This window comes from Nuphar pumila, chromosome 1 (genome assembly GCF_984573655.1).
Source record: "Nuphar pumila chromosome 1, dmNupPumi1.hap1.1, whole genome shotgun sequence".
NCBI classification, from domain to species: domain Eukaryota; kingdom Viridiplantae; phylum Streptophyta; class Magnoliopsida; order Nymphaeales; family Nymphaeaceae; genus Nuphar; species Nuphar pumila.
The window spans coordinates 65,281,624-65,295,729 of NC_143249.1; the positions used below are offsets into that span (position 1 = coordinate 65,281,624).

At 37.3% G+C, this 14,106-nt stretch overlaps 1 protein-coding gene across 1 annotated transcript; it reads left to right on the forward strand.

Moving 5' to 3' along the window:
* The first annotated feature begins 10,208 nt into the window (after nt 1–10,208).
* Nucleotides 10,209–13,412, forward strand: LOC149848974 (CBL-interacting serine/threonine-protein kinase 21-like). Its single transcript, XM_090013027.1, has 15 exons — nt 10,209–10,420; nt 10,500–10,562; nt 10,766–10,837; nt 10,934–11,041; nt 11,169–11,240; nt 11,321–11,374; nt 11,551–11,676; nt 11,752–11,841; nt 11,951–12,076; nt 12,159–12,263; nt 12,346–12,465; nt 12,548–12,607; nt 12,696–12,770; nt 13,035–13,144; nt 13,216–13,412. The coding sequence occupies exons 1-15, from the start codon at nt 10,259–10,261 to the stop codon at nt 13,277–13,279; spliced, it is 1,407 nt and encodes a 468-aa protein (XP_089869153.1). The 5' UTR covers nt 10,209–10,258; the 3' UTR covers nt 13,280–13,412.
* Nucleotides 13,413–14,106: the final 694 nt, after the last annotated feature.

The following is a 14,106-nucleotide window of genomic DNA, read 5'->3' on the forward strand; positions in this document are numbered from 1 at the left end:
CGACAAAGTATTTTTTTGTGCTCGTTATGCTAGAGCACGTAAATGTGCGAGTGTGACCTTGACATGTTGATTGTGTTGCCCTGTGGGGAATACAAGGCCAGATGGGCCTAAGTATCTTGGAAGAAGGGAATGTGACTAGATTTGCCTAATTAAGATTAACCATTGACTTATGAATGTGATGATTTTTATCATCGTAATTGCTTAATGGCTTACCTACTCAATTGCTCAACTATTTAATTGACCAGTTGCTTAATTGATTAATTGCTTATTTACATAATTGTTTAATGGCTTAAATGCTCAAGTACGCTTCATCATGCATCTAAATGCAAATTGTTGTATAATGATGTTATTCATTACTTAGGATTAACTCGGTGATTTAAGGTTGTATGTCCCTGCTCTTATTTATAATTGATGAAATGTTCATTATTGTCATTGAATGCCAATGTTAATTATATAATCATGTTAGTCACTTGATAATGATTCTTTACTTGTTGCAGATACACTTGTTTAATCATTTTAAATATTCTAACCGTTTTACTACGATGCACATATATGTTCACTTGTATATATGCATTATTTGTGAGATTCTAGTTGCTCTGTCATGCTAAATTCACTTGTGCTACTAATTAGTTATTTATATTAATGATGCAAATCATCTTATAAATGCTATGTTTTTCGTAAATGGATTATTATGGATGACTTCTCACCAACTCGCAAGAGTACTGACCGCGTTTTATGGGGATGCAGGTGTTTGACTTCTGGTGGTGTGATAAGAATTGATGTGCGGCGGATGACTTAACCCACACTCTAGAACTCGATGATCTTGGCAATTGACTTTTGTAAAAGGGAAATAATGTATATTTTTCCTGTATCATTTTGTAAAATTGTGATAATAAAATGTTTCTTCTTGTTATTCACCCTGTAACTCGCCCAGAATTTCCAACTATTTTTCTTTTTTATTTTCCACTTGTGCAATGTATTTCAAAAAAAAAAGTTTACTCTAAAAATAAATGGATTTTTTCCAAGTTGGGATTTTGTAGCATTATAATAAGTCAAGATATATCATTCATGAATCGAGGTTTTAACCATGGATGAGCTTCAAAAGGAGAGGATTCATCTATGAGTTAAGTTCTAACCATGATTGGCAATTATAGTTGTGTTGAAAGCATGCTATTATTGTTGTTGTTGTATTATCCTTAATTAATGTAATTATCATAGTTATTCAGTTGATTATTGTGTTATCCTAAATTCAACTATTATAATTATTTAAATGAGTGCATACTATTATAATTGATGTGTTATCTTGAACTGAAGTGTCGTAATTATTCTGATGTATGCTTGTTGATTGTTAACCTGCATAATTGTTGATACATGTATGTGTATTCTTAATGTTGCATATGCACTCATTGTTAATATATTATCTTATTGAGGCTCGGAATGAGTTTTGATGGTATTTATCTAAAAAATTATCAAATGCCAAGGAGTAAACTATAGAGCGATTGCGGGATGCTGTGTATTCCATGTGATCCAAATGGATTAAATTCTATTTATTTTTTAATATATTATTGTTAAACTCTAATATATGCACAATTTATTTAGTTAAAGTATTTAAATCATGTTATGGTTGGTCAATGCTGCTTTAACTTACTTGTAACTCACCTAGGGTGTATAACTCTACGTGAATGTATATTTTTGTTGTTTATGAAAAAAAAAATTTGACATGACTTTTAAGTTATAACTTTGAGGTGTTACAACATTGGTATCATAGCATAGAGTTAAATTTTTGGGAACAACATTTTTTTTGTATTATATCATAGCTTAATTGGCTTAAACCACTTGGATCAATGGGCTATGGACCTTCCAGTGCTCCAACAATGCTCTGTAAGTATTCTTGATTTTAGTTTAAATTTTTCATTATAATATTGTTTATTTGTTGCCTTAATAGATGGCATGGACAGCTCGTCTTAATGATATGATGGAGTTTATGAACACCATGATCGAGGTTGTTTATCAACAGGTTATAGTGATGTAGTAGATGGGTGCAAACTTGTAGCACGTTGCCTAGGAATCAAAGCAGGTTATATGTTCCCCCCCCGAACAGGGCAGTTAGCTACATCTCATGCTCGGGGGTCCCAAAGAGCACCACGTATGTAAGCATGTGTGTCTCGTATCCCCATGTTTGTCAGCATTAATTAGCATTGGAGTTTGATGCGATTGCAAAGACTTAAGTACCCTCTCCTCCATTGGTGCCAAAAAAAATGACGATTCTTGAAAAGGAGTGGTTGTAAAGACTTAAGTGCCCCGAAGATGATTATTTAAGACTCAGTCTCTGCACTGCAGGATTATCTGAGAAAGAAATCTCCCCTGGAGGAGACCATGAACATCAACCCTCTCACACTCTCTCTCCCTTCTATTTCTGCTTCTATGCACATCCAACAGAAGATCTTACATTGCTCCATCAAGCACCGACTGACCTGCACATTGACTGTTGTGGAGCCTGATTCAGAGTTTTTACCCTTACAGGAGGAGGGTTTGAGAGTTCATCCCAGCGTGGCGAGGAGGGTTTGGGGGCTCCTCCCAATGTGGATAGCATCGTTCAACTTGATTTGTTGTGGAGCCTGATTCAGAGTTTTTGCCCTTACAGGAGAAGGGTTTGGGGGCTCCTTCCGATGGTCATCCAACGAAACAAACCTAAGCCATCAAAAATGTCTGGTTGAACTTTTCATCATCATCTTCTTCTTCTTCCTTCTCTGTAAAACACTGTAAAACCCTCTCTCTCTAGAGAAGAAATCAAGGGAGGCAAAGAGTTCCCCCTGTAAAAGGCCATGAACATCAACCATCTCACTCTCTCTCCCTTCTCTCTCTACTTCTGTGCACATCCAACAAATGATCCAACATTTCTCCATCAAACACCGACTGACCTGCACACTAACTGTAGCATCGTTCAACTTGATGAGTTGTGGAGCCTGATTTAGAGTTTTTGCCCTTACAGGAGGGGGGTTTGGGGGCTCCTCCCAGCGTGGGTAGCATCATTCAACTTGAAAAGTTGTGGAGTCTTATTCAAAGTTTTTACCCATTTATATTTTAAGGCATTAGATCTCATGTTTGAACATCTACGCATGTACAGTTTGCTTTCATCATGTTCAGTTGCTTTTTAGATTATACTTTGAATTCTGGTGCATTTTAGATCTATCGATTTGTATGTAACCAGAGCTCATTTTAATCTGAATTTTTTACTGCAACTTCATGCATATGTCTTCATGCTCTCCACCAAAACTCAGATCATTCTGAGTTAGTTTGACCCACTTTAAAAATTGAGATTCAAAACCTGTTATTTTGCACCGTCAGGATTTTAGCAGAATCAGGACCAACTTGCGGTAGTGATTTCTCCCTAACCAGAGATGATCTTTCCGATCCGTAAAAAGGGTTATTTTCTAAATTAAATCTAGTTTGTTCATACCAAATTTCAGCGATTTCTATGGTGGTTTGATACCAGTTTTGGGTCAAAAACCATAACCCTGTCACCCTGTGTCATTTTAATGACTCAGATTTTGATCTATTTTGTTTGAATTTTATTTCCCTAATGGGAGATCATTTTTCAATTCTGTAAAACGGGTTCTCTTCGTTTATGTGTCTAGTTCATCCCTGTAAATTTTCAGAATTTTTCATGGTCAATTACTATTTTATTTTGATTAAATACCAGAACCTTGTATCCAGATTTTATAAATGTTCTCATTTTGGCCCCCATATCATGACTGTTGTAGCACTTCTTCAACAAATCGTTATTTGATTGGCAATATTCTTCAGCAAATTGTTATTATGATTTTTTTGGGTCTCTAATGAGTTCCTACTATGATTTGTAATATTTTTGGGTCTCCAACAAGTCTCACAATGATTTATAGTGTTGTTCGGTCTTTTAACTATGATTTATGGTGCTTTGGAGTCTCCAACGAGCCCCACAGCGATTTATAGTATTTTTCGGTCTTTTAACAATGATTTATAGTGTTTTTGGGTCTCTAACGAGACCCACAGCGATTTATAGTGTTGATGGATCTCGCTACAGCGATTTATAGTGTTTCTCGCTAAACACTATAGCGATTTGTGATACAAATCGCTATCCGAATCAGGACCAACTTGTCAGGGCCATATCTCCTTAACCAGAGATCGGATTTCAAATCCGTTAAAAGTGGTGTCTTTATTATAAAGTTTAGTTTATTCCTGTAAATTTTCAACAATTTCTATGGTAATTTGATACCTTATTTGGATCTAAAACCAGACCCATATCAGTCTGCCTTATTTGAGTGACATAGGTTTTTATTTCATTTTGTAAAAGTCATATCTCCCCAACGGAAGATCATCTTCCAAATCCGTACAAAGGGTTTTCTTCCTCTATGTGTCTAGTTTATATCTGGAAAGTTTTATAATTTTTTATGCTCATTTGATATTTCAAACCTGTTAAAAACCGAGACATGTCTCCAACAAGTTATAATTAACTTTCATCCACTCACTTAAAACGGAATAATAACATGTCTCAGTTTTTAACAGGTTTGAAATATCAAATGAGCATAAAAAGTTATAAAACTTTCCAGATATAAACTAGACACATAGAGGAAGAAAACTCTTTTTACGGATTTGGAAAATGATCTTCCGTTGGGGAGATATGACTCTTACAAAATGAAATAAAAACCTATGTCACTCAAATAAGGCAGACTGATAGGGGTCTGGTTTTAGATCCAAATAGGGTATCAAATGACCATAGAAATCACTGAAACTTTACAGGAATAAACTAGACTTCATAACGAAAACACCACTTTTTATGGATTTGAAATTCGATCTCTGGTTAGAGAGATATGACCCTGACAAGTTGGTCCTGATTCGGATAGCGATTTGTATCACAAATCGCTGTAGTGTTTAGCGAGAAACACTACAAATCGCTATAGCGAGGTCCAGCAACACTATAAATCGCTGTGGGTCTCATTAGAGACCCGAAAACACTATAAATCATAGTTAAAAGATCGAAAAACACTACAAATCGCTGTGGGGCTCGTTGGAGACCCCAAAGCACCATAAATCATAGTTAAAAGACCGAACAACACTATAAATCATTGTGAGGCTCGTTGGAGACCCAAAAATACTACAAATCATAGTAGGGACTCATTAGAGACACAAAAAAATCATAACAACAATTTGCTGAAGAATATTGCCAATCAAATAACGATTTGTTGAAGAAGTGCTACAACAATCATGATATGGGGGCCAAAATGAGAACATTTATAAAATCTGGATACAAGGTTCTGGTATTTAATCAAAATAAAATAGTAATTGACCATGAAAAATTCTGAAAATTTACAAGGATGAACTAGACACGTAAACGAAGAGAACCCGTTTTACAGAATTGAAAAATGATCTCCCATTAGGGAAATAAAATTCAAACAAAATGGATCAAAATCTGAGCTGTTAAAATGACACAGGGTGATAGGGTTATGGTTTTCGACCCAAAACTGGTATCAAACCACCATAGAAATCGTTGAAATTTGGTATGAACAAACTAGATTTAATTTAGAAAACAACCCTTTTTACGGATCGGAAAAATCATCTTTGGTTAGGGAGAAATCACTACCGCAAGTTTGTCCTGATTCTGCTAAAATCCTGATGGTGCAAAATAACAGGTTCTGAATCTCGATTTTTAAAGTGGGTCAAACTAACTCAGAATGATCTGATTTTTGGTGGAGAGCATGAAGACATATGCATGAAGTTGAAGTAAAAAATTCATATTAAAATGAGATCTGGTTACATACAAATCGATAGATCTAAAATGCACCAGAATTCAAAGTATAATCTAAAAAGCAACTGAACATGATGAAAGCAAACTGCACATGCGTGGATGTTCAAACATGAGATCTAATGCCTTAAAATATAAATGGGTAAAAACTTTGAATCAGACTCCACAACTCTTCAAGTTGAATGATGCTACCCACGCTGGGAGGAGCCCCCAAACCCCCCTCCTGTAAGGGCAAAAACTCTAAATCAGGCTCCACAACTCATCAAGTTGAACGATGCTACAATTAGTGTGCAGGTCAGTCGGTGTTTGATGGAGAAATGTTGGATCGTTTGTTGGATGTGCACAGAAGTAGAGAGAGAAGGGAGAGAGAGTGAGATGAGATTTTACCCCTCTCTTGTAAGGGTAAAAACTCTGAATCAGGATCTACAACTCATTTAGTTGAATGATGATACCCACGTTGGGAGGAGCCCCCAAACCCTCTTCCTGTAAGGGTAAAAACTCTGAATTAGGCTCCACAACAGTCAATGTGCAGGTCAGTCGGTGCTTGATGGAGCAATGTAGGATCTTCTGCTGGATGTGCACAGAAGCAGAAAGAGAAGGGAGAGAGAGAGTGAGAGGCTTGATGTTCATGGCCTCCTGCAGGGGAGATTTCTTTCTCAGATAATCCTGCAGTGCAAAGACTGGGTCTTAAATAATCATCTTTGGGGCACTTAAGTCTTTTCAAGAATCCTCCCTTGATTTCTTCTCTAGAGAGAGAGAGGGTTTTACAGTGTTTTACGGAGAAAGAAGAAGAAGACTTTGAAGAGTCAACATCATCCTCGACTTTCTGGATGGAGGACATGTTTGTCCTTTTTTTGAACTGTTTGTTTTTTCTTTTTTAATGAAAGGCATTTTTGTCATTTTCTCAAACCATCATTTTATGAGAAGAATAACAAGAAAGGGTACTTAAGTCTTTGCAACAACACCAGAGTCCGATGCAAAGTTATGTCAACATACACGGGAATACGAGCCCCATGTGCTTGTATACGTGGTGCTCATTCAAAGCCCCGAACACAGACGTGGGATTCAGTGAATCATCGGGGGGGAACATACACCACCCTCTCCCTAGGAATAGTCGGTTGGTGGTGATGGACGGATTACATACAAACAGTTCATGGATATGGACCATCATGTCTTCAAGGGTAAGGTGGATTCAGTGGCCACTAAGACTTGGATATGCTAGATTGAGCGTGTCTTTCATTTCCTAAACATACCGAAGCACTAGAAGGTCAACTTCAGAATGTACAGTATGAAGGACACCATTGACAAGTGGTGGGACACAATTTATGAGGTTTATTTCCAGAATGACCATGTCACTTGGGAACAGTTTGTGGATGGTATTCAACGCCGCTTACTTTCCCAAATACAAGCGGGGTAGGCAGATCCAGGAGTTCTTGGACCTACGGCTGGGGTCTATGTCTCTCCCTGATTAAGTCATGCGATTTTGGGCATTGGAACGTTATTGTCCCAATGCCTACGTCAGAGAGGAAGAGAGGCGGATAATGTTTGCCCCTGAAGTCAACACTGAGAACCAAGGTCCTTACCAGAGAACCGAAGACACTCGACGATGCCATTGAGGCAACAACTGTTCTGGAGGACGACTGGGCTTCTGAACAAAAAACCCAGGGGGGCAAGTCTGTGCAGCAACCGGGCAAGCAGAACAACAATGACAAAAAGAGGGTTTTCCGGCAAGCATTTCTCACATGATCTCCGTCATTTCAGGCCAGCTCGTTCTCCTCTAAACACTCAAATGTACCTCTTTTTTTTTTTACAAAATAATAATTTTAAGTCAGCTTATGTGCATGAGTGTCCAGTGTACATATAAATTATTTTGTTTTGAAACGTATTTCAATGGTACAAGAGCCTAACTCGGTCCAGCACTATTGCTCGAGCCTGACTTTATAACATATAGGGCTGAGCTCGGCCGGACTTCATGGGACTGGCATTTCATGTGTCATCCCAAACCCAACTCATGGCAAGGCCTCAGCCATCCCTAGTATCCTTTTCCGCTTTGTCTCACCATCATCTCCCTGGACTCTTTGGATTGAGATTTAAATTTGGATCACAATATTTCATTGCGTTCATACTTAGATGGAGATTAAAATCATCTTATTTGTACCTTTTGCATGTAAAAAGATTGGATTCCAGCCTTTTTCCTGGAACCACCACCACCATATGGAATTCAGACCTATCTTCAAGCCCACTTCATAAGATTGAATTTGTATCTGGAGTCAGTTCTATTGTTTAGAAACAAGATTTGGATTCTTGTCCAGCATAATCCAACCTATATCCGACCCATTTGTAAACTGTACCCCTATTGGTGATGTAAGACTAGGGTTGCTGGAAACTTTATGTATAACATATGAGACTCGTTTGCAAAACCAAAACCAAGCGTTTCCAGAATTTGTGGGAAACTTCTAGAATTGCATGAGAAACTAATTTCCTTTTATTTGAAAAGCATGTTGTCTATACATTTATTGCATGTTTCCCTTAAATAAGAGATATTTTCCAGTAAAAGTTGAGATATACGTCTTATTCAAACTTTTAATTACTTAAAATACTAAAATTTGCACATATTTTTAATATTAAGAACCACATTATTGTTTTCTTATTTCTTGATTCCATTTAGACTTATGTTGCATTTAAATATTTTATTTATGAAAGTTAATATTTTATTAAAAATAGGTTATATATGCACTCGTTCATATACAACTTTATGATAGTTTTTATGGTTGTAGTCACCATAGTCATATATTTTATAAACAAAATAAATTTATTAATTCTTACTAATATTAATTAGTAAATAAGTTAAGTTTATATAAACTTATAATATTCTTTATGCATATTATAAATATTTGCATTTTTGCTCCACACACACACATCTCACATCAGTTTCACATGAACTTTAAAAAGTCTTGTTTCCTGTTTCTGTTTTTCAACTCGTTTCCCTTTCCCGTCTAGGCAACCTTGTGCTGGACATATTTAGTGAGGTTGGCCCTCTGGGAAATGAACCACCACATGATATTGGGGACAATCTGGCACAAAGACAAGTGGATCATTCATTGTCGAAAATGATTTTGCCGTTAATATCAACTTGTGGAATTGGGGTGATGAGGCTTCCCATTGGACTTGTCTGTCTGGAACCAAACAAGGGACTTGGACATGAAGGGAAGAGGAGAGGTTTCACATGAATTTTAAAAAGTCGTGTTTCATGTTTCCGTTTCCCTTCCCCATACTGGCAACCTTGTCCTAGACATATTTTGCGAGGTTCAGCCTCTGGGAAATGAACCACCACATTATCTTGAGACCGTAAGACAAGCGGATCGTTTGTCATCGAAAATTTGCCATTAATATCAACTTGGCGGAATTGGGGTAACGCGGCTTCCCGTTGGACTTGTCTGTCTGGAATCAAACAAGGGGCTTGGGCATGATGGGAGGAGAGACAATTCCCCACTATCCAAACACCGCTTGTTCTTTCTCAAGTTTTAAGTGAATGGAAACTGCCACAATGAAAATGACTTCCATAGAACAAGACAGCCATACGAAAATGATTCAGACATCAGCCGGGACATCGGGTTGACATGTGGGCCCCACATGAACTTGTTTCATTCCTGTTATCTGCTAGGATGCAAACGGGTTGGATATGGGTCGAGTAAAGCATGATCTGACACTGGATCTGCTTTTCGCCAAGTGGGTGCACATTTAGATTTGGATTCAACTTGATTCCCACTCTGAAATCCTGCACCTGTTTAGGATTTGAGCTTCTGTGGTACTGGACCCACCAAAAAATGGGCATAACCTTTTAATTTCTATTTAGGAAATTGTAAAAAAGCCAATCCCAACCTGGTCCCAATTACCTTTACATACTTGGTCTCGACCGGGATCCATATAGACCCTACCACATTTGTTCTGGTATGCCCAGATTTGAGTACATACTTTCCGGATCCAACAACATGGGGACATCCAGTGGAACCCGGCAGGAGCTCAATTAAAAAAAACCTGGAAAAAACAAAATTTTGTCAGCTAAACATCATTTAAATTGTAAACATAAAAACTCTACTTTTTCAAAATTAAATAAATTTATCAACATAAAATTTGGAAAACGACATAGAAACAGGCTCTGAACTACCCGAGGGAAAAAGACATCGAAACGGGAATGAATTCAAACCTTACATTCAAATCCAATCACCTCTACAACTACTGGTCAGTTCTGTATGCTGAGATATCATTCCTTCTGGTTAGGTATCTAGCGTAACGGGTCACCAACTTGATATCTTTCCATGTTACATGGGGTATCAAGCTGGCAGTTTGGGTGCATAATGAAAGAAGCCAAACATGCTTGGGCAAGAAATATATAATAATAAGGTGAGAGATGGCAATGGTGGCTTCTGCTGAACACCTGGGCTCCCAGTCTGCAGTTACCATTCAGCTTGAACAATGGGTTTTGGCACCATGATTGGGATGTACCAGCTCGGCAAGACCATTGGAGAAGGAACCTTTGCAAAGGTTAAAGTCGCAGTTAACACGCAGACCGGCCAGCAGATCGCCGTCAAAATCATTGATAAGCAAATGATCATGAAGAACAAACTCAAGCATCAGGTCTTTCCTTGTTTCCAGACCCTTGCCTTCCATCAAGATTTCCATCGTTTTCCATCCTACATCGAATCTCAATTTGTAGGTGATGAGAGAGATCAAGACAATGAAGGTCCTGCACCATCCAAATATTGTTAGGATTCATGAGGTCTCTCTCTCTCTCTCTCTCTCTCTCTCTCTCTCTCTCTCTCTCTCACACACACACGCGCGCGCGCGCAAACTGGGATCTGAAAGCAAGATAAACGAATTAAATACATCAAGTGCAATCCCTTCTGATGCAGCACACATAAAGGATGCAATATGGAGTTTAGGTAGTGGATCTTGATTATCATTCTTTACTGCTTCAAGCAGGTCATAGCAACAAAGACAAAGATCTATCTTATAATGCAGTATATAGTTGGTGGCCAACTCTCTGATAAGATTGTGAGTTTTATGAGTGGTTTCCATTGAATCTCCAAATTGGAGGACAAAATTATAATTTTTTCTCAATAACAGGATGTGCGTTTTTTGTTTTTCCAGGCTTACCTGAAGCCGTTGAATGAGGGGGAGGCCAGGAAGTATTTCCAGCAGTTGATGGATGCTGTAGATTATTGCCACCGCAGAGGCGTGTATCACAGGGATCTAAAAGTATAACAAACCATTTATAACAAATTTTTTTATCCTATACAATGACTTCGGAGGCTGCTGAGAGCAGGCATCATGGCACTGACATAGTTTTGGTTGTGTACTTGGATTCCTGCCTTTTTGCCTGTAGCCAGAAAACCTGCTGCTGGATTGGAAAGGAGATCTGAAGGTTTCTGATTTTGGATTAAGTGTATTAAAAAAGGTAAGGAAAGAAATTAAATTATCATTTTTTTGTACATCAACCAGCATTAGGAGTCTCCTTATCATCTGGTGAATTTGCAGTCAAATACTCCACTATCCACCTCTTGCGGATCTCCGAGCCACATTGCCCCTGAGGTACAGCTAAATACTTTATCAACCAATCCAGAATTTTCACTTTATACTATGTTACAATATGAAACAGTTCTATGGAATCATAAACCAACTACAGGTTTGAAAAACACAAAGGAAATAAGTTTTTCATCTAAATATTCATATGACAAGATATGACTAAGATGGAGACTGATTTGCAGGTAATTGCTGGTAACAGTTATGATGGAGCAGCAGCAGATGTTTGGTCATGTGGTGTGATTCTCTATGAACTATTAGCTGGATATCTTCCTTTTGAAGATTATAACATGTTGAATCTTTATAGGAAGGTATGAATATAACAAATAGGTTATAGTGACAAGGATCATAATTTCAATCTGATATATTTGGTATTCCATGCACAGATAGGCCAAGCAGAGTATGTGTGTCCCCGTTGGTTTTCTGCTGATCAGAGGAGACTGCTGTTCAAGATACTAGATCCAAATCCATCAAGGGTACCTAATCATGTTCCTGCCTCATATTAAGTTCCTCATAAAATGAGCATGCAACATTGCTAAGTAGAATTAATCTTCTCAAGAAATAACTTCCTATTCCTCACTATAGCGAATGACGGTAGCAGAGATCGTGGAAGATCAATGGTTTCAGATAGATTATGAGCCTTCAGTTGGAATGACAGATGAAGAAATCACAAGTTTATATGATGTAAATGCTGCATTTGACACTAAAACAGTAAGAAGTTGCATCAACTCAGTTTTATCTTCATTAAAATATTTATGCTGAAAGTATACCAACATGTACTTCACAAACACAGAAAAACTCTAATGAGACGAACAAGAAGCATTCACATTTCATCAATGCATTCCAACTAATAGCTATGTCCAATGACCTTGATCTGTCAGGCTTTTTCAGAAAAAAGGTAATAAAAAGTCAAATACTTGGTTCCTGTCATGAAAATACCCAGCTCATCAGGGTTCAACTGATTTCTCCCTCTTGTTTAGGATGATGAAAAGTGCAAAAGAAGATTCGGGTCTGGACATCCCATCAGTGAGACAATAGAAAAAATCGAGGCTGCTGCAAAAGACGTAAAGCTCTCTGTTGAAAGGATCAACCCAGCCAAGGTGGTACTTTATCTCTTCCCCACATTGTTCTCTACATGTAGCCTTATAATCTTATAGCCTTTTTTCTTTCATGAAAATCCAGATCAAACTTCATGAGCCCATAAAAATAAAGAGCAGATCTTATTTTGCATTATCAGCTGAGGTAATGAAAACGAATGCTGTATGTGCAAATTCAGCTACTTGTAAACTTTGTCCTTCCAGAATCTAAGATAAGAGAATATCATGGTCAGATCATTGAAGTTACCCCAACATACTGCATGGTAGAAATATCAAAATCAGCTGGAGATAGTATGGAATACAAGGAGGTAGAGATTACTTTTTCTTACATTTTGCTGACACATTGATCAGAGATCTAAATCCCAACCCATCACAGACTCTACTGGCAATGGAGTTGCAGGGCTAACGCAACTTTGTATGTCAGAGTAGGCTGAGATTTAAATTGACCAAAATGCCTGCTCAAAACTATGTCCTTGTTTTCCCCCCTCTATTGAGCTGGCATATAGCCTCTGATGGGACTGAATCAAGATAAAATTTATGTTGAAGTGCTTATATTATCATATCATACTCAGTTCTGCAGAATCTTGTCCACTGTACTTAAAGATAAACCTAGCAGTTCATCAGATCTCGCAATATTGCCGACAGGATGCAACATTGCAGAAAGTACCCCAAAGTGTAGAAGGTAAAGTCCATACTTTTAAGAAAAATTTTCAAAGAGAATATTTACCTATACTGATATTGTGAACTCTACAGCTCAGAAGATGTGGTTGGCAGCAAGGAAACAAGAGAACTCCATCAGGGCTACTCTTCTTCTTGATAACCTCTGTTCTACTTCCATCCAAATCACAAGTTCAGTTGGTAGTTCACAAAAGCGAAATTTGTAAATATCTTGACTCTTGTAATTTTGATGTTGTGCTTATCTCTAATCGGAATTTCAACGTTGAAGTTATGTAGCAAATGTTAGACCACTTCTGCTATTTCGAAGAATTTCCTAACCATTGCAACTAAATTTGCAAGTCCCGCCTATTTTACTAGCAGAGTTTAACTCTACTTAGTAAAGAGAACACCCCATTGATAAAGCCAGATATCTATATCTAACAAACGAGGTTCAGATGATAGGAAAGCAGGTCTAAGGTCTAAGATCCCACATACAATTTTTCCAAAGCTATTTCTTTTCGCCCTATTTGTATGATTCAATTACGAAGAATCAGATAAGTGATTTAATTTGAATCACATGTAAAAGAACCATAAAGGGTTCAAGAAGAGCAATGGTCATATCCAAAAGCCGCAATGAAAGTCCTAAAATGAGCAAAAGGTAGGAAAGGAATGGGAAAAGCTAATTCTTCTCTAAACAACTAAGAAGAATGAGGATTTCACCAGCACTTATGTAAAAAGTATAAATGTTGAAAACATACTCCTAAATCTACTACCAAGGGTGTACAACCATACTCACAGAATTAGGTGATATTTTGAAATATCATATATATATATATATATATATATATATATGTGTTGCTTTTACTTTTTTTTACTTATTTTCTATATCTTAAATATTTTTTTTCTTCTTTTTTGTATTTTTTACATATTTCTTTTATTATGTGTATTTTATAATTTAAACATGTTATTTTCTTAGTTATTTTTGCT

Excerpts from the sequence above, each read along its gene's own strand:
- LOC149848974 (XM_090013027.1), top strand. The coding sequence starts at position 10,259 with ATGGGTTTTGGCACCATGATTGGGATGTACCAGCTCGGCAAGACCATT. Across the intron at positions 12,466-12,547 it reads AAAGGATCAACCCAGCCAAG|ATCAAACTTCATGAGCCCAT; the intron begins GTGGTACTTTAT and ends ATGAAAATCCAG. Across the intron at positions 12,608-12,695 it reads ATTTTGCATTATCAGCTGAG|ATCATTGAAGTTACCCCAAC; the intron begins GTAATGAAAACG and ends TATCATGGTCAG.